Raw genomic sequence first — 21364 nt, forward strand, 5'->3', positions numbered from 1 at the left:
TCGAGGTGACTCACAACAGAATCAAGGCACAATACATGCATTAGCAGAAACCGAAAAGACGAGACATAATGTATAACCAATAATCATAAACAAAATTTTTAAAAATGATATCACAATAAATAAATACATAGATTAAAATTTTACTGGGTTTAAAAACACGTTGCACTGCAGAGACAATCCCAGTTAAACCAATAGGTATTGAAAAGACTAAAAGACTGCCATCATAATAAAAAGTAGTCAACCATTTCGAAAGCCAGCTTTCACATCCAGGTTTTTAGTTCCTAAAGTTAGCTAGAAAGGGTGCCTGTCTGATTTCTTTAGGGAGAGCATTCTAAAGCTGGGGGGCACCACAGAGAAGGCCCTTTCTCTCATTCCCACCAGCCGTGTTTGTTAGGGTGGTGGGACTGTGAGAAGCCCTTCCTGCCCATCACCCACGGACCTTAAGGCCCAGGTTGGTTCATAGGGGGAGATGCGGTCATGCAAAAAAGCTGGACTCGAACTGCATAGGGCTTTATAGGTGATAACCTGCACTTTGAATTGAGCCCAGAAACGCATAGGCAGCCAGTGGAGCTGCTTTCATAAAGGAGTAGTGCTCCCTATAGTCAGCTCCTGTTAGAATTCTGGCTGCTGCTTTCTGCACTGATTGCAGTTTCCGAACTGTTTTCATAGGCAGCCTCATGTAAAGTGCATTGCAATAATCCATCCAAGATGTAACTAAGGCGTGGACCACTGTAGCCAGATCAGAGTTTTTGATGTACGGGTGCAATAATTACATAAATACCAGGTAGAAAAGAAGAGCTATATGGCAGTTGGTCCCAGTCATGCTAGAGGACAGAACTGAGCTGTTTCATAACAAATCCTGCCATTGCTTTCCCTATTTTTGATACTCAAAAGTTGGCGAGCAGACTTTCAATTCTGCTTCATATATTGCAAAGACAAAGTGATATTTTGCTGAAGGGAAAACCCTGCTGCTTCACATTGCTCATAGTAATATTTGAACTAGTACTAACTGTGCTGTAATCGATATTGCCTCAGTGTCTTGGTTCCAGATGCTGTGAAGATATGAGTAAGCAAAGTTGCTCATAAAGAAGCAACCTGATTTTTCTATTGCCAGTACATTTTGCAAAGGGGGTGGGGGTGGGGGGGAGGAAGGAACGGGGGACAGTTTTAAGGCACAAGGTTCACAGAAGATTAATGAATGGGATTTCTGGAATTTGACTTTTAAGGTGCTGAAATTCCAAAAAAAGATGCTCCATATTTTGCTACTTAAATGCATTTCTGTCTCACTTTTCTTCCCTCATGGGACTTAAAGCGATTTCCAGATCTCCTACCAAATTACTGACCAAACCCAGGGGTGTTTAGCTAGGCAATATTTTGAGAAAGAGAGGGCAGTGCAATAATCTTTACGGTGTGTATTTGGACTTCAGAAAATAGCAATTAGTTGCAGATTACTTTTTAATCTGTAATAGATACTCCTTGGCTCTATTTAAGGCTCACATCTGAAGAATTTAATGTATGCAAGTAGAGACATTTACCAGTAGTTGCTATCACATACTGCTATCACCTACTCATGATATCCTTAACACGATTTTTTGCAAATCTTTTTGATACACAGTCTATTTAGAGTAGCATATTTAAGTCTCTGTCTTTGTTTCCCAGTATGCATCGCATCAGGGACAAAAGTGGCATTGTTCAACAGACTTCGATCACAAACAGTCAGTACCAGATACTTACATGTAGAAGGAGGAAACTTTCATGCCAGTTCACAACAGTGGGGAGCATTTTACATTCATCTCTGTAAGTAACATTTAAACTATTGAAAATCCATACTTTTTATCTGTGTTCTGTGCATGAGTGAGTGTGCTAGTCACAAATGTGCTTTTGGAGACTACTGATTTTCTGCCATCTTAAAACCTTTCTTTTCTTTGTAGTGGATGATGATGAATCAGAAGGAGAAGAATTCACAGTTCGAGATGGCTACATTCATTATGGCCAAACTGTCAAACTTGTTTGTTCAGTTACTGGCATGGCACTCCCAAGACTGGTAAATTTAATTTACTTGGTGTAATACTTTCTCTTTTAATGACTATTTTTAAGATACTTATCTGCTTTAAAAAAATGAAAGCAGTGGAGATAGCAATTTCAGTTCAAAACATAATCTGTCAAAAAAAAATCTATGATATGAATGAACTTTATTGTCTGTTTTGACCTTTGGTTAGTTCTGTATAAGGCGTACTAATGCAGTACAATGGAAGGCACTGTTGAAACAGTTTGAATCAATGTTGTAGATATATATTTGATCTATTATGTGTTTAAATTAAAGAATAACTTAGGGGAACAAGCTATGAGACAAGCATCAAATGTAGTCTCTGCTCTGAGCCTGTTAGAGGATCCTTTCCTTACCTTCTGATGTTTTTCTTAATTAACTGCATGTGAACAATAAAATTGTTTATCTTTTAGGTGTGCTAGCTACAAAAATGCTTTGAATGTTTGGTTAAACAGGATGTGGACAACTGCTCAGTTTGAAAAGTTAATTTATAAATTAAGATTAGCAAAAGGAGAATTGAAAGTAGATCTATTTGATAGTACTTGGAAACTATTTATTATCGTCATGTGTAAAAGAAGAGGCGAATTTAAACTAGCAAAAGTCCTAGAAAGATTGTGGTCGAGCAGTTCATCAAAACATTACAATAATTATATATAATTAGAACAATGTAGAAATAACAGAATTGACCATGCTGTATTTTTATAAGGCTATGTGAGTAATGTTTTGGAATTTTAAAATATTAATAAAGTTAAAATGATTAAAAAGGAAAAATGTTTTTAAAAGCTGTATACATTTAGACTGATTTCTGAAAGCTCTGCATACGCAGTTGTATTGGATAGCTCCAGTGACTTTCACAATTAGAATCATTCTCTATATTATGCATGCATCAAAACTCACATTAAATATGTATATTTCTGTGCTAAGAAATAACATTTTAGTTCTGAATGTTTATTTCCGTCTACAGATAATTCGGAAGGTGGACAAACAGACAGCATTACTAGACGCAGATGATCCAGTGTCACAGCTCCATAAGTGTGCATTCTACCTTAAAGACACGGAACGAATGTACTTGTGCCTTTCCCAAGAGCGAATTATCCAGTTTCAAGTGAGTTCTTTAACAAACCTGTGATACTGTGTTCCAGGTTAATTTTCTTTCAGTGGTGCTCTACCCTCTGATACATAAAGCTACAGCTTCAATCCCAAAGGCTGTGGAAACTTCTCCTGCCCCCAATGGATCATGGCATCAGGGCAACACAAGATCCCTGGAGTAACTGGAGCTTGCCTGTTCTGAAGGGGAAATGGTCTTTGTTTACATGATGCTAAATAGCATTGCACATTGAATAGAGTGACTTCACAAAAACAACACATCCACCCTTTCACACTCCAACCCCCTTTGCCACATCAGTGCGAAACCATGGAGTTCAATATAGTTACAGCTCTAGGATAAAAGCTATCTTTCAGTCTGTTTGTCCTGGTCTTTGTCACCCTGTACTGTCTGCCAGATGGCAATAATTAAAAGAAAAAAGAAAATGCTGGGTGAGATGGATTCTTAATGTTCTGGGTGAGATGTTCTGAGCTTTCTTAAGGCTGTGGAACATAAAGTTCTTCCAAAGAGGGGAGAGGGCAGCCAATGATTCTCTGTGCAGTAGTGGTGACCCTTTTACTTCTTAGTTTGGTTTATTGGATTAGAAAAAATTAATCTATTGTCCTCTCTTTAGAACTAGTTGTAAGTTGGTGTATGAAATGCAGCTATGCGAACCCTGTATGAATCAGAATGGTACGGGTTACCTTCAAACAGAAACTGATGTAACTATTGGTAACAATTGGCAGGGAGGAACAAAGAGGAATGTGGGACATGTTTTGGGTAGATTTGAGGACTGAAGAAAACATCTAAACTACAGTGTCTTCATATTAAGAGCTCATATATTGCAATCCTGCATTATGTTGAATTTAAGCTTTAGACTTGTTCTTCTCAACAGTGCTTAGTGGCCTATCCCTAGTTGTTTGCGATAGACACTTGAGAAATAAATATCCATGTACTTCATTAAGGAACCTAGTTCCTTAATCTTATAGAGCAGAGCTCCTTAAACATGTTCCACTCATGCCCCTTTTCACCCGAGAATTTTTCATGTGATCACAGGTATATAGATAATATATAAAAGAGATATAAAGATCAAACATTTGCTGATCATCAGTTGTATGGCTTGCTAAACAGCCTGCGTTTCCTTTTTCTGGACTACAGCTGAAGCATTTTCTTCAGAGTCCATTGTAAATGAGTGGTGTTCAGTAATGTTTTACTGTTGCCACAATTTTTGTGACCTCAACATTGAGCTAAGGGAACCCCATTAGATGTTGGGACCCAGAGTTTAAGAAGCACTACTATATAGGAGTCCGAGTGAGCTTTTTCTGAACGAATGATTGGTTGGGTTGGATGAAACATCCCCACCCGCAGAACAAAGCATTTGTGACATTAGCCACTTGTAACTTTTTATAGCCCGATAAGGCTGTTCCCTGTCTTAACACAGATACATGTCTTTTATATGAGGTGCTAACAGTAATTTCTGATCATATTTTGCTCGAAAAAGGCCACTCCATGCCCCAAAGAACAAAATAAAGAAATGATTAATGATGGCGCTTCATGGACAATCATTAGCACAGATAAAGCAGAATATACATTTTATGAGGGGATGGGACCTGTCCACGCTCCAGTAACACCTGTGCCTGTTGTGGAAAGCCTACAGGTAAGTAATTCCTCGACTCTATTGCTATTACTATTGCACAGTGATAATATTCAGCAGAAAAAAGCCATGTTCAGCATTTATGTAAAGATTGGCCCAAACTGATCTCTACATTGTAGTTCTGATCTGGGAATGAGCTCCTTTTTCACGATGCACATTTCTAAAACTGAACCCATTGGATGATGTGGGGGCTAATAGGTTCAGTTTTAGAAATGTGCATAATGAAAAAAAACACACAATTGGATGATGTGGGAGTCACAGAGTCCCCAGTGGCGTAATGGGTTAAACCCTTGTACTGGCAGAATTGCTGACCTGAAGCTTGGGTTGCTGACCTGAAGGTTGCTGTTTTGAAATCCGGGGAGCTCCCTATGCGAGGACATGAGAGAAGCCTCCCACAGCATGGCAAAACCTCAAACATCTGGATGTCCCTTGGGCAACGTCCTTGCAGACAGCCAATTCTCTCACACCAGAAGCGACTTGCAGTTTCTCAGGTCGCTCCTGACACACAAAAAATTGTGGGAGCTAATCATGGACATTATCCAGAAATAAGTATGCTATTGTGATGTGTCTTTTCTACCTTTTGTGCTCTCTTATACAGTACACACAAGGGACCATTTTCTTTATTTCTGCTTTTGTGTTTGCTTGTATCATTTCCCTTCACTCTGCTTTTGTAGTGCTTGGAGATGCATGTATTGTAGGTTAAGGAATTAGGAAGAAGTCCCCAGAGATCCAATTGATTATTGTTATGCCTCCTTTTTCTTCTTCAACTGTCCTGTAAGATAAGATAGGATGAATGCATGCAAGTGATCTGAAGGTGTTTGGTCATATGGCTGAACTAAATTCCTTCAGATTGGGTTGGGCAAAGTGCAGGTTGAAGGCCACACACAATTCCCTGTTTTCATGGCACCCACAAGGCAATGAAATGTTTCTTTTCCTTTTGTCATATTTCTGAAATCCCACTTGTAGGTATTTTAGGCCACTGAGAGTTCTTTAAAAAAAGGAAAAAAATTGAGTTACTTCCTGTTGTTAACAAAGGCCTCTCCTAGAGCATAAATAGTGTCTTCTTGTATTGTATAGGTTTGGATTAAGTATTTTTAAAATGAAATACTTACATTTTCTTTCCGTTATCCACTAGTTAAATGGTGGTGGGGATGTAGCAATGCTGGAACTTACTGGGCAGAACTTCACTCCAAATTTACGTGTCTGGTTTGGGGATGTGGAAGCTGAAACAATGTACAGGTATGGTGTTATCCTTGGAACTTCAACAGTTTTTGAATGTTTTGTAGTTTGCAATCAGTATAAGTTTTAGCTATCTGATCATTTCACTCTGAATAATCACATTTTACAAAATGGTATATTTGAAAGCTAACATGTAGGAGATGTTGGGAGGGAAATTATTGTTTAGGAATTCATCTTTAAAATGTTCTCCATTCCCTATTACAGTTACTAACAGAAACTGAAATAGTCAAAAATAAATAATCGTGTCTTTCGTGTTTACCCTATTAATTTAAAATATTCCTCAGATTTGAAATTAGAATATACTTTACAGTTGCTTCCTTGTGCAATTATCTAGGATTTGAATACTCTGGGGTTTAATACTGAGTAAATAACAATGGATTGCATTGGAAATATATTAAAGCTGGTAGCTCTAATAAAGGCCTGTGGCATAATTCTCAGGCATGCTTTGCTTTTGTGGTACAGCAGAACATGTTCAATATGTGTTACTGGAGATAGAAATAGGCTTTCTGGAGTTTTGTTGTCCTCATGGTATTTCCTAAAAAGCCAGCTTTTTGTGCTTATAGTATCAAGAATATGCAGCCTCTTAAACTTTTTCCACTTGTGACCTCTTTCCATCTGAGACATTTTTAAATAGCCCCAGGTATATAGATATATATAATAGGTTGAAAAAATCAAACATTTACTGAAAATAAACCAGCATTTGCAAGGCTTGCTAACCAAGTTACATTTCCTTTTTGTTGAGTACAGCTGAAGTAGTTTGTACAGAGTCCAGTGTAAACACTGCACATTGTTGCTAACAGATTTGTGTAAATGAAACTGTCTATTGTTGCTAAAAATTTTGTGGCCCCAACATTGAGCTAAGGAGACCTAATTTGGGGTCAGGACCCACAGTTTAAGAAGCAGTGATCTAGATTGTAGAATGAGCATAGAATTTTGGCTATAAAGTATTATAGAATTTAAAAAATGGGAGAAATGTGGCCCAAAGGTATAAATTTTTCATTATCAAATAACATTGAAGAGAATTTCTATAAAATGATGTTTAGATGCCATTAAACCCCATCTCCCCAATTATCAGAAATGTATAAAAGAGAATATAATGAATATTGGAAATGTGAAGTTCATGAAGGGACTTATTACCAAATGTGATGGATCTGTAAAAAGGGCAAAAAAAATTCTTTTATGGGGTAATCGAAGAAATTCTTTAAACAAGAATAAACTTCAAGCCAAAACCTATATTATTAGGACTATTGGATAATCAAATAAAAAATGAACATGAAAGAATACTGCAGTACTGCAGAGGCAAAAATTTTATATGCTCAAAAGTGGAAAAAGACAGAGATACCAAATGTAGAAGAATGGACTGTAAAGATGTGGGAAATAATAGAAATTGACATTGACAATGTTGTTGAAGGATAAGTCATTGGACACACTCTCAGAAGAATCAAAACCATTTTATCAAAATATATTGGAAGGAAAGACTTTATGTACTGGAGACATAACATGTTGGGATATTCACCTGCACATTTTAAAACAAACAGAATTAAACAATGTGTAGGATATAAAGTGGAAGAAAATGTTTATAGAGAAATCAACAAAAGAGAAGGTGGAAATTTACTTTTAAAACTAATTCATATATATGTTGGTAGTTTTAGAGTTATAGGTCAAGATGTATGCTTGTCAAGTACAGTAGAGTATCGCTTATCCAACATAAATGGGCCGGCAGAACATTGGATAAGCGAAAATGTTGCATAATAAGGAAGGATTAAGGAAAAGCCTATTAAACATCAAATTACATTATGATTTTACAAATTAAGCACCAAAACATAATGTTTTACAACAAATCGACAGAAAAAGCAGTTCAATACATGGTAACGTTATGTAGTAATTACTGTATTTACAAATTCAGCACCAAAACATCGTAATGTATTGAAAACATTGACTACAAAAACATTGACTACTAAAAGGCAGAATGCATTGAATAATACAAAACTTTGGGTAAGCGAAGGTTGGATAAGCGAGACTTTACTGTAATGGTTATCTAAATATGTCTATGTTTATATATTGCTTTTCTTTTTGTGTTTGTTTTGTTGTCAAAAATCTTAATTAAAAATTATAGGGGGGAAAGGAAGTGAATGCTTTCTTCTTGTTTCTTCCCCAGATGTGCGGAGAGCATGCTGTGTGTCGTTCCTGACATTTCTGCATTCCGGGAAGGCTGGAGATGGGTCCGTCAGCCGGTCCAAGTTCCAGTCACGTTGGTCCGCAGCGATGGCATCATCTACTCTACCAGCCTTACCTTTACCTACACGCCAGAACCAGGGCCCCGACCCCACTGCAGCGCAGCTGGGGCCATCCTCAGAGCCAACTCAAGCCTTCTGGCCTCCAGCGACGCAAACACAAACAGCGAGGGAAGTTACACAAACGTCAGCACAAACCCAACCAATGTCACATCGTCAACGGCGACAGTAGTTTCCTAACCACTGCTCTTTGTGTGGAACTTCTTAAAAACTGATGCTCAAGTGCTTCAAACAACAAAACTGAACAATTTTTGTGGTTTCGTGGGAAAAAAACCTCTTCGAACATTTATCACCTACAAGTGCTGATCTTAGTAGAAGCCACAATAAACAACACGCAGGGGGAGAAATGATCCTTTATTCAGAATCTATTTTTAGTTGTCTCTTTAAAAATGGGCACGAAAATAATAATAAAAAAGAAGCAAAAGTGGCTGGGATAAAAAGTTGAACTAGAAAACATGAAACATGGACGTAACTTAGTTTTTATGGACCAAGGAACACTTTAGTATAAAAGGTACATTTTCACCATGCCTTTTTGTATCACAACATATAGTATGCTTTTGTTACCAAATAGTTTATATTTTATTTTTTTTCCTCTGAGCATTTGCTCTGAAGTATATTCAGGTTCCAAGCCTCACCATGCTTGTATAATCTAATTACCATACTCTTCCAGTTTCTAATATATATAAATATAAATATATATATTTTTGGTCTGGGGCTGGAACTGTTGCATTTTTTTAAACTGAAGTCTTGTGACTTTTTATGAACGAAATTTTTTTGTTTTTATTTTCAGCAAGTAGAACCTTGTAAAGGCCAGCATATTTTTTTTAAGAGTATATGAAGTTTGTGCAAAAGCTTTAAAAATGCCTCTGCCTTGCCTGCAATACATGCAATGTGTGTTACCATTAGAGCTCCCTTCCCATCATTGTGGATAGTTCTTTCTATGTGTTTGTTTCTTTTTAAAGTATTTATAGTGTTGAGTCACGAGGTTTTTAGCATTACAAATGTGGCCTCTTGTGCAGTTACCCATACCGCTCAGTCTACTCGGATATGTTGGTGTTTTGAGGGGTTCTTCCCCTCTTTTCATACTCAAAACATCCATCTGAACATATTTTCAGGAGTTCTTCAGGTTGGCTTTTTTATTTTTATTTTGGTTTTGCTAATACTGTACATAATTTGCTATCAAGTGTAAGTTAAACGCGTGTGTGATTTTTTTCCTCTCCTTCAAGTGGACTGTTTCCAATAACTTCATTTGGCAGCGTGTTTTGTTTTCTGTCTCGGCGTATGACATTCTTCTTGAAGGGTTGGCCACAACCAGGGGTGATATGTGTGTCTTTTCATTGTGAATTGGGAGCCATCATAAACTACCATAGCAATGCTCAGTCTTTAGGCCCACTTGCAGAGATCTGCACTTTTGTATGATCTTCTTTCTTTTCCCTTGTCTGAGTGTGAAGTGATTGTACAGTGAAATGATAGTACTTAGTAATCGTTGATTGCAAAAGCACTGATGCGAACTATTTTCACTCTTTCTATTTCCTGCCAACTGTCTAGTGCAGTTTTCAGAATTTCAAAGGTTCAAATTGCAAGCTAAATACACCACTAGTTGCTTCTTATCTCTGGTCGTTTTCAAAGTTCCTTGTGGAAACTTTTATAGGACCATCTGTGAATGTGTCCAACATAGGCAGGATTTTACAAGCCCCTTACAGATAGTTAACTGGTTTTTCCTTCTGGCCTTAGTGCTGTATCAGATGCCACTGGGGAGGCTTTCTTACCTTTCAGGAGTAGTTTTCCCATGGTGCTATGGAGTTTATGAAAAGCTCAAGGGTATGCGTTAGCTGTTAGGTTCACCTGCCACTATCATGCCAGTGATGCATTGGATAAGTAAATTGCACCTAAATGGAACATACTCACAAGGCTGCCATTCCACTTGGATCTTGTTCATTGCCAGATTTCATTTTCAGAAGAGAAAAAATGGCTAATTTGGGCCTTGAGTTGCACTAGACTGCCATTGTTGGTACTTTTCTTTGGAACTCGTCTTAAACCCCATTTCCCACCCTCCTTTTCTCAGTTTGAAACAATACATTTCCATTTTGTTTGCAAGCTCAGAAAAATATTCCTTTGGTAGGGCACAGTCCTGACGCTTCTTTCTTTCTAATTGGAATTTTGGGTATATCTGCACTGCCTCTTAAATAAGACACAGTGCAGTTGGCTGATATGCATTAAAATCTGGGTTACACAGATGAGAAGCCTAAATGATTTCGCAAAGTGTTTGTTTTTAAATAATCAGAACTATTGTTCAGTGTCTTTTTAGTAAATTGGGTGTTTTCCCTTTGCAGACTGTATAGCTAAAGGAAGATTGCAGCTGCTAAAACATGTAGTTAAAAATATTTGGTTAAACCAGTGCCACTGTCTTAACACATGTTTTTATTTCTCACAATAGGCCTTCATTTCTGCTGTCTTTTCATACAGTTTAATATGTTCCCAACACCATAGTTGTAAGCTGCTAGTTTTTAATACTAGCTCATTACTGCCTTGCCTCGTTTCTTTTTTCAGTGACCAAGGGCAGGATTCATTGTGGCCTTATCTAGTTTAAGCTGTTTACTGGCATTACTTGCAAGCCTGTGTATTTGTCTCTGTTTAATTTTATTCCTATTGTAACGTGGCGGCTACCCCTTCACAGTGTATGTTAAAAATATTTGAGTATTCCACCGTACTGTTTGACTTGTGAGCTATTAGCCTTTTTCTGTCTACCTTTGGGATCAAAACACATTCATGTCTGTGTTTTCCTTGCTTTGGGGGAACTAATAATCCAAAAACATAATGAATTAAAACTGTTACGAGCCTTTCAACTCTCACAGAATATGCTAGAAGACTTGTGTTGACTTTATTTGCATATAACTAGCACCTGAATCTTTTAAATCTGCTTGCCATCCATTGTTCAGTGGTATATACACCATATTTGTAGTCATGAATCTGGTGGATAGTACTTATGTTCCTTTTTACGTTTTCTCTACACTACAGATGAGAGTGAGAGAACATTGGGGAGGCAGGGGTGATCAATTCAATATCTGGCAGGTTGGGTAACCTTAGCATTTGTAGCTTCTGTAGACCTTTGTTCTCTTATGTTTATGAGGAAAACTGGTGAATTGGCTATAGTCTTCCAGAGTCTGTGCAGAGAGGTGCTCCTTTGCAGTAACTTCCTTTCCCCAATTAATATCTGGGGAATCACTGTTAGGGGTACAATCTAAAGGTGAAGCTTTTGTCCTCAGCCTCTTATTTCTGGGAAAAGCCTACTGACCTAAAACAGGACTACCTCAATAAAAGGACAGTTGTTTAATAATTATGAAGACTAGACATTGTTTCAGCCCCTAAACTTTGTTTAAGGCCATGTTATCCAACTGTTGGAATAATGTTTTTCTTAGATAGTACCACTTTGGGCTTCAAATGAGGGGACTGAATAATATACCCATAAAAAACTGATATATCTGGAGAAAATATTCTGACTAACTTTTCTACCCATGTTGAGTGATTATGCACAAAAAAGTTTTTATCCCCATGGAGGTGTATTCAGAAATCCAGGGGAAAAAGTTACCACTTTGGCTGATTGTGCAACATAATCTTTACATAATTCTGAGATGTGTCCCATTTTGAATTGGGTGAAATGCCTTAATTTGCTCTATTGCTGGTCTTGGGGAGAAAATTTCATGGCATTTTTAACTGGAGAAAATAATTAAAATGTTAGTACTGCTGTTGCATTGTAAGTCAGTGCTAAACCCTCCAGTCCATACTTTCTGTAGGTCAGAGTTTCAAGGGCTCATATAGGTTGTCTGGACCTTTGTCTCAACAAGTAGAATGTTTTGAAGCACCACTAGACACCAGTAAGATCTGTTTCAGACCAAATAATCTAAAAGTGACTTCTTTTCTAAAACAAAATATTTTCTTTGATTGCTAATCATGCCATTTACTATATGTCCCCCTCCCAAGTTGTTTATACAATGAATGGAATGTCTGTTTTTTCCTGTGCCACATGTTTTAAACTTGCTTTCAAATACTGTATATGTGGGATTGAGTGGCAGCTTTATGTTAGAAATGTGATGTGGCTTCTTTCATAATTTCTTGGGACTGAAACGTTTCTCTCTCAATTGGGCCTGAAGTACCTAGTAGCTCTTCCAACACTGTGAATGTTCCCCACAATCCATCCCACTACATGAAGTTCTTTTTTTGGCTATAGATTGTGTTCTTATTGTATTGAACCTCTGATGGTGAAGCCTTCCCACAAATAGCCAAAGCATAGGCCTAGAGAATATGGTAGTGCTGGGAGCACAGCCATCCTTTGTGTATTCACTTGTGTGTAAATCTCATACAATGCAGTGAGGTTTACATAATTATAGTGTTTGTGACTACCTTGCATATTGCCCAGGAGAACAAAATCATGTTTTTGTACACTCATGTCCTCAGTCAATTTCTGGTCATTTGAGATTTTTGCAAGAAGTCGTTTCTCCATGGGAGCAATTTCTGTAATCTTGCCTCCTGACAGATTAAATGAACAACCGAGATGCAAGTCAAAAAGAGTGAATACACTCTTTTTTGAGTAGTGTGGGAATTGTCTTGTGCAGCAACAGCTTAAGTTAAATGATCTAGACTTGCAAACACCATATGGCAAATGGGCCTCAAATGTACCTCTGAGGAAGCTTGCATGTGGTTAGGTTAGTGATGGTGGAGCATTTACTGGACAGTACATCAACTGTGGCCCTTTAGTTATAATGTGTTCTTTGAATCTCTGTGTGTGTGTCTGTGTTTGTACATGCTTGTTCAGTCCTTAAAGGGTTTTATTATTTTCCCAAACTGTGCACCTGTAAAGTAGCAATAAGATCAGAAGACTGATTGAGTCTTCACCATCATTTTGTAGGAAAATTAGTCTGCTCAATTTCGCATTTCGTCAAAAAACAGTACGAGCAGCTTGCAGGAATAAATAAAAAAGACACGTAAACCATGTTAAGCGTGTTGTCACGTGTATACTGTGTAATTAGCACATCCAATCTTTGATTTTTAAGACTTTTCACTAAGGTTTGTCAAGAATTAACTTTAATGTCCTGTTACTTTTTATGTGACTAATTCATAAAAAGACATGTACAATGTTGCAATTATCACAAATGTGTTGAAATTGTGATGCCCTTCTGCATATATGACATTGGGTGGGGTTTTTCCCCCTAGAAGGGAACAGAGAGTCATCTGTGTAAGCAGAAGAGCAAAACACATCCATGTAAGAAGTCAACAATAATTATGAGGACCTGTAGTCGAAACTCCATTCAAACTGGATATGAAATCTCTTAATACTTGTAAAAACTGCAGAAGTTAGACAAGACTGTTTTTTATTCCAATATTGTAAATATGAACTAGTTCACTTTTTGATATTATTTATTAAATAAGGAAAAAACAAACTGATTGATTTTGTTTAAATTCAAAACCAGTTAGCTCCTGCAATGTTAATGACTGAATGTTATTTTTCTGGGAAGAGGAACAGGCATTAACTGCATAGAATATGTTCCATGTATTTAAGTTTACCAACATCTTTTTTTTTTCAAAAGTGTTCAGAGGACATTGTCAAATGAAAATTATCAGATCTTTGGGAACTGCTACTCAGAGGGACATTGATTTCAGACACCAGCACAACATGCTATTTGTTATTGTTGTTAAATTCATTGATAGCTATAATTGAAGGCTGCTTCGCAGAGTAGGAGATTGTGTCTCCCTTACTTTAGATGTAGACAAAACCATGTAATTCCATGTTGATCTAAAATTGCTGGTGGTGCCCCTGGACATATTGCATTGGCAAGCTTGCAATATGGTCACTGGATGTGTTTTCGAAGGCTTTCATGGCCGGAATCACTGGGTTGCTGTAAGTTTTCTGGGCTGTATGGCCATGTTACAGAAGCATTCTCTCTTGACATTTCACCCACATCTATGGCAGGCATCCTCAGATTTTGCAGGCATCCCCACAACCTCTGTGGACATTTTTAAATTAAATTAGCAAAAGTCAAAACCACAAGTGTAGAGGGGCTACTGTACTTATAGTATTAAATTTGTAAATAAGTCCATTGTGTCAGAAGTGACTTGGGAACATACTGCAAGTCGCTTCTGGTGTGAGAGAATTGGCTGTCTACAGAGACGTTGCCCAGGGGATGCCTAGATGTGTTGCCATCCTGCTGGGAGGCTTTTCTCATTTCCCGCAAGCTAGAGCTGACAGACAGGAGCTCACCCCGTCTCGCGGATTCGAACCGGCAACCTTCAGGTCAGCAACCCAACCTTCACGTCAACAGTCCAGCTGGCACAAGGATTGAACCCATTGTGCCAACACGGCTGCAGTAGTCTTCATATTAATGGGGAAGAATTGAGAGAAAGCCGCCTCTTGTCTTATGCGACTTACTGAGTCTTGTTTCTGAAACAATTATAGAGTATTTCTAGCCTCAAACTTGGCTTTGCCATTGGAATAGCTCTAGTAGGGCAAGGTGAGTTCTTTTTATGGAGCAAGAACAGAAATGTTTGTTTACAAGACAGAAATGACTGCTAAAATCGTTAGTTTTTAAAATAAATTATGTCCTCTTCAAAAAGCTCAACAATGTATATAGAAATAAGATTTTTTTCTGCTTTCATTTTCATTTTGTAATTCTCTTATGCTGCAGGACTTGTGAATAGCAGAACAATGGAAAATAACTGGCTTTCGTTATTGTTAAATGAATAAAATACAAGTAGTGGCCCTAGTAAGAGGTGGCTGTATATTTCTGCTATTAGAAGAGCTGATGGGTAAAAGGAATGTCAAGTCCAAATCATGGGTTTATGGTTGCTTTTCTTTCATGCGCTGATAATGGCCAAATAGAAAAACACCTGGTAATTACTGACAAGCTGGCATGCCTGCATCTGCATAGAAAGGGAGCAAGAAAAAAACGGATGCTACACACAAGGTTAGTATTGTGGCATGCCAGCCCTATTGGTCTGTCCCTGGTTAGTTGTGATTCTCAAATCTCTTTCTCAGGCTTGCTGCTAGATGCCCTTCTTCATTGGAGGATTGTCCCTTGGAAGTGACTCATGCCAAGTGTGTGCTGTAGCCAAACTATGTAGCTAAACTAGTGGTAGAACTTGGGGTCACTTCGACATTGTCTCAGGATTTTGCAACTCAGACAAGGCTTCAATTCTTCACTTCTCCTGTCTTTTATTGCAAGGTAAACAACAGCATTTTCTGTAGGTAAAACTCCAGTATCTCTCCAATTCTGCTCTATTTCATTCTTACCTACAAAGTTCCTCAAGAAGGATTGGACAAGGTTTGGATACTATCTCTCTTCTGCTAGCAGAAAGAAAAACTGTGTCCCTAAGTGTCCTCACTGCGTCCACATGGATCCAGTGAAAAGGTTCATTAAAAAAAACCCAAGATGATCTCACTGTTAAAATGTCATTCTAACGTATACAGTAGAGTCTTGCTTATCCAACATAAATGGGCTGGCAGAACATTGGATAAGCGAAAATGTTAGATAATAAGGAAGGATTAAGGAAAAGCATATTAAACGGCAAATTACATTATTTATTTATTTATTTAGAGTATTTATATTCCGCCTTTCTCACCCCGAAGGGGACTCGGGGCGGATCACAATGTACATATACATGACAAATATTAAATGATATTAGGCATTTTTTTTTCGTGTCAGGAGCAACCTGAGTTGCTTCTGGAGTGAGAGAATTGGCCGTCTGCAAGGACGTTGCCCAAGGGACGCCCGGATGTTTTGATGTTTTACCATCCTTATGGGAGGCTTCACTCATGTCCCCGCATGGAGCTGGAGCTGATAGAGAGAGCTCATCCGTGCTCTCCCCGGGTGGGATTCGAACCTGGCAGCCTTCAGGTCAGCAACCCAACCTTCAAGTCATGAAGCTTTTATCCCCTAGGCCACCGGAGGCTCCACATTAGACATACAACATAGAGACAGAGACACAGAAGCTATTTAACATTTCCAGCTTCCGTCTTCATGGTGTAATGCTCGATTCCGGCCACAGGGGGAGCAGCTGCTTCATCATCCACTGTGACACCGAGTCCTTGATGGCATACTTCCTCATTCTTCCGCAAGCTGCTGGACATTTTTATGATGATGTAAATTTTCCTACTTGACAGATGCAACTGTCTTTTGGGTTGCTTAGGTAAGCAATGAGCTAGGCTATTTAATAGCTGGGCACTCAATCTGACCCGGGCTGGTTCCGAACTCGTGAGCAGTAGTAATTTATTGCAACTGGCTACTAACCAGCTGCGCCACAGCCCGGCTCTATTATGATTTTACAAATTAAGCATCCAAGCATCATGTTTTACAAGTCTGCCACTTGTTTGGGAGCAGCTGGCTACTAACCAGCTGTGCCACAGCCCGGCCCTATTATGATTTTATAAATTAAGCACCAAAACATCATGTTTTACAGCAGGTTTGCCACTTGTTTGGGAGTGTGGCTGGTCTTGTATTGTTGTTGGGCATGTTGGCCCGCTGCACGTTGTTGCCTAGAGAAACAATGTTGGATGAGTGAATATTGGATAAGTGAGACTCAACTGTATTTTTACTCCTCTGGCCGCACAATCCTTTTGTGTATGTTAGTGGATGTCTGTGCGCAAAACTGGATGTGAAAAGTGAACTACTGTTTTGGGTGAGAATAACTATGATGGGTAGTAGAATAGCTATGCTGGGTAGTGCATAAAGTCCACAAACTGAAATGAACTACTGTTTAATTGATATTAATTAATTGATATAATTAAATACAAGAAAGTCTTGTATTTCTCAGGCTCATTAGAAACCCCACTTTCAAGCTGACTGGAAAGAGGACCATATTAAACAGATTTTTACAACTAGGACAAAATGCCTCTCTTGTGTTGGCTGGCAATGGCGTGGATTTCCAGTGTTTGTGTGGAATACACAGTCCACATTTCATAAAAAGGATGTGCAATTCTCTTCCCCACCCTAGTACCATTACAAAGACGATGGATGGCTCTACATCAGTGGTTCTCAACCTATGGGTCCCCAGGTGTTTTGGCCCATAACTCCCAGAAATCCCAGCCAGTTTAGCAGTTGTTAGGATTTCTGGGAGTTGAAGGACAAAACATCTGTGGACCCACAGGTTGGGAACCACTGCTCTACATGAACCATTCTGGGACCAACCTGGAGTGGAAACACTCCAGATCAGTCCTGAGATGGATTTGATTGGCTAGGACTTGGTTAACAATTCAAGGCTATGTCAACACGAATCAGCCCCATGCATCGTTCAGATGCCCTTTGGGAAACTGGTTAGCATAGATGTGCCCTGTATTTGAGTACCATATCAGCTGGTTCCAAAATAACACCGCCAATAAGGTCTTATTTTACAGGTCTCACATTAACAGCCATTTCTAAATACCAGAAGTTGGAAGCCTTGCCATCATGTAGACATGCACCATGGTAATTGAACCTACTATTTTAAAAATCTGAATGGTAAAGCTCACTCTCATTCCAAAGGCTTGGGGTATATTTACGCTAAATAGGTAAAGGTAAAGGTTTCCCCCTGACGTTAAGTCCAGTTGTGACCGACTCTGGGGGTTGGTGCTCATCTCCATTTCTAAGCCAAAGAGCTGGCATTGTCTGTAGACACCTCCAAGGTCATGTGGCCGGCATGACTGCATGGAGCGCCGTTACCTTCCTGCCGGAGCGGTACCTATTGATCTACTCACATTAGCATGTTTTTGAACTAGATTGGCAGAAGCTGGGGCTAACAGTGGGCGCTCATTCAGCTCCCAGGATTTGAACCTGGGACCTTTTGGTCCGCAAGTTCAGCAGCTCAGCGCTTTAACACACGGTGCCACCAGGGGCCTCTTTTTACGCTAAATAGTAATCCAATAAAGTTTTTTTGACTACTTAAAGGCAAACTGTGTTGGATAATACAGAACGTTGGATAAGTCAAGGTTGAATAAATGAGAATCTACAGTAATATTAAAATCAGCTATCTCAACTTTATTGGATTATTATGCTAAATAGTAATCCAATAAAGTTGAGATGGCTGATTTTAATATTACAGTAGAGTCTTGTTTATCCAACCTTCGCTTATCCAACGTTCTGCATTATCCAACGCAGTTTGCCTTTTAGTAGTCAATGAATTGTAGTCAATGTTTTCAATATATTGCAATGTTTTGGTGCTAAATTCGTAAATACAGTAATTACTACATAACGTTACTGTGTACTGAACTGCTTTTTCTGTTGATTTGTTTTAAAACATGATGTTTTGGTGCTTAATTTGTAAAATCATAACATAATTTGATTTTTAATAGGCTTTTCCTTAATCCCTCTTTATTATGCAACATTTTCACATATCCAATATTCTGCCAGCCTGTTTATGTTGGATAAGTGAGACTACTGTACTACTATGTTGCATTGAAAACCAGTCTCCTCCCCATTCAGTATTGGCTATTTTAATGTTAGTTGAAACAGGAAATTAGCAATGGGATTTTTTCCTTCTCTGTGTGTGCCTGGTTTAGCAATTGTTTTGAAGGATAGCTGAAATGAGTTTGCAGTGGATGATAGTTTCAGGATTCAGCTCTCTCAGAAATGAATGAGTAAACAATTATCTAGGTCTCTGAGAGACCTTTTTACCTAAGTAGTAAATTTATAGAGGCACCTAATCATTTCTGATTACAGGCGGGTGCTCGTGATTGAGCATACAGAAGCAAAATCAATCTCCTAATGTGGAAAAAATAGCACTACAGGTAGGAAGCTAGACTAGGAATGGTATCCTTGCCATCTCCACTTTTTTAATGAGTGGAAAAGAGTTGTGTACTTCATTCGCTCAGCAAAATGTGGCCCTGGGATTTCATGTACTCCACTCAATGTTGTTTATGTCACAGTCCCCCCAGCCTCCTCAGACCGCTCTTTTTCCCCAAGAGGACAAAAAAAAAAGGTTTTTGAAAGCCTCCAAAACACCCATTTATCGATTAAATACATTGCAAGGTCGTCTGTCTATGAGATATTAAACAAACCTGCTTTGCGAAACAAAACTGGACACCTGACTTTCTTTTGTTTTGTTGCATTTTTTGTAGGATGTATAACTCTTGAAGTTTCTGAGTCCTGAATATTTACTTCTGCAGCTGCCCCCCAACCTGCCGCAGTTGCCCAGCTCTGAGTTAGCTGAAGAAGCAAACTATCTAAAACAGTTGTTCTCAACCTGTGGGTCCCCAGATGTTTTGGCCTTCAACCCCCAGAAATCCTAACAGCTGGTAAACTGGCTGGGATTTCTGGGAGTTGTAGGTCAAAACACCTGGGCATCCACAGGTTGGGAACCACTGATCTAAAAAAATAGCCCCACCGTGCTTGGAAGTTCAATTTTTGTTCTATTTGATTTTGTGGCATATCCATTTAGATAGGTTTGGCTCCTTCTACAAACAGTTGACAAACATATCGCCCAACGAAAACATTACAGCATATCCCTAACATTCTTGCTAAGATTTTTATAGCTGTTCCTCTGCAAACCTGGAATTATTCACCATGAGGAGCCCCGGTGGCGAAGTATGTTAAAGCACTGAGCTGCTGAACTTGCAGACCGAAAGGTCCCAGGTTCACACCCCGGGAGCGGCGTGAGCGGCCACTGTTAGCTCCAGCTTCTGCCAACCTAGCAGTTCGAAAACATGCCAATGTGAGTAGATCAATAGGTACCGCTCCGGCGGGAAGGTAACGGCACTCCATGCAGTCATGCCGGCCACATGACCTTGGAGGTGTCCGACTCTGGGGGTTGGTGCTCATCTCCATTTCTAAGCCAAAGAGCTGGTGATGTCCATAGACATCTCCAAGGTCATGTGGCCAGCATGACTGCATGGAGCGCCGTTACCTTCCCACCAGAGCGGTACCTATTGATCTACTCACATTTGCATGTTTTCGAACTGCTAGGTTGGCAGAAGCTGGGGCTAACAGTGGGCGCTCATTTCACTCCCAGGATTTGAACCTGGGACCTTTCGGCCTGCAAGTTCAGCAGCTCAGTACTGTGCCACCAGGGGCCCCTATTGTATATCCTACCACCTTTTTAAAAAACCCACTGTTTTAGTGCTTCAGTGGGCCCCTAGAAGTTATTTTGAGACATTTTTTAAAAATGATTTTTGAAAAGTTTGCAAAAAAATTATTTTGATCCCGAGGAGTCTATGAGAGCATGTAAATGCCCTACACAACACTCTAAAGGATTTTATACCTGTTTTTGCAACAACTCATTTTGATCCTGAGGGGCCAAAGGCAGCTCAAAGGCGGCTTTTTGCACACCCCTAAGCTTTATCCCACGCACGGGCAAACTAAGGGCTGGATGCGGCCCCCTAAGTACTTACCTCAGGCCCTTCTCATTTTCCCTGTCTTCTTGGTATAAGGACACAGTGGCTCACTGAGTACTTATGCCAAAAAGATGTGGAGGAAGGCACGCAGAAGCTGAGAGCCCTCCGGAGTGCTCTCAGCCACCGCAAGTCTCACCCTCCTCCTGGCATAAGGACAGTGTGATCGGTGCCATCCTTATGCCGGGAGGACAGCTCAAGGAAGGCACGTGGCAGCTGAGAGCCCTCCGGAGCACTTTCAGCCACCGCAAGTCTCACCCTCCTCCCGGCATAAGGACAGTGTGATCGGCCCATCCTTATGCCGGGAGGACAGCTCAAGGAAGGCACGTGGTAGCTGAGAGCCCTCCGGAGCACTCTCAGCCACCACAAGTCTCACCCTCCTCCCGGCATAAGGACTCCCACTCTGCTTCTGAGTCTGTTCAGGGACTTCCAAGTTGCCCATTCTTGGTTTGCCACCGGAGGAAGACCCTCTTGGGGGGCCATCCAGTTAGAATTGCCAGGTTTAGCTGCCCAGAGGCACACTCTTGCTGTTGCTGGAGGAACATCAAGAGGAGTGGTGGTTCTCATGAAGCCCTTCCTTGATTTGAGTCTGGTGGGAGGAGGCTGATAGCCATGCAGTGGGTGGCTTTCACAATGTTCGACCTTTTTACTCTCACCGTTAGCAGCAACTTCCCATCGCACGTCAGGAGGGGCA

General features: G+C 39.6%; 1 protein-coding gene across 2 annotated transcripts in view; it reads left to right on the top strand.

The window, feature by feature from the left end:
- rbpj (recombination signal binding protein for immunoglobulin kappa J region) overlaps nt 1–13756 on the top strand; it is a 59617-nt gene extending 45861 nt beyond the window's left edge. For both annotated transcript variants that reach the window (XM_008118825.3, XM_062982192.1), the window contains exons 6-11: nt 1660–1797; nt 1932–2044; nt 3012–3152; nt 4633–4788; nt 5921–6024; nt 8183–13756. In XM_008118825.3, coding sequence (XP_008117032.2) covers nt 1660–1797; nt 1932–2044; nt 3012–3152; nt 4633–4788; nt 5921–6024; nt 8183–8498 — 968 coding nt within the window. In that variant the 3' untranslated portion in view covers nt 8499–13756. The remainder of the gene's footprint in view (nt 1–1659; nt 1798–1931; nt 2045–3011; nt 3153–4632; nt 4789–5920; nt 6025–8182) is intronic.
- Nucleotides 13757–21364: the final 7608 nt, after the last annotated feature.

This window comes from Anolis carolinensis, chromosome 5, assembly GCF_035594765.1.
Source record: "Anolis carolinensis isolate JA03-04 chromosome 5, rAnoCar3.1.pri, whole genome shotgun sequence".
Taxonomy (NCBI): Eukaryota; Metazoa; Chordata; class Lepidosauria; order Squamata; family Dactyloidae; genus Anolis; species Anolis carolinensis.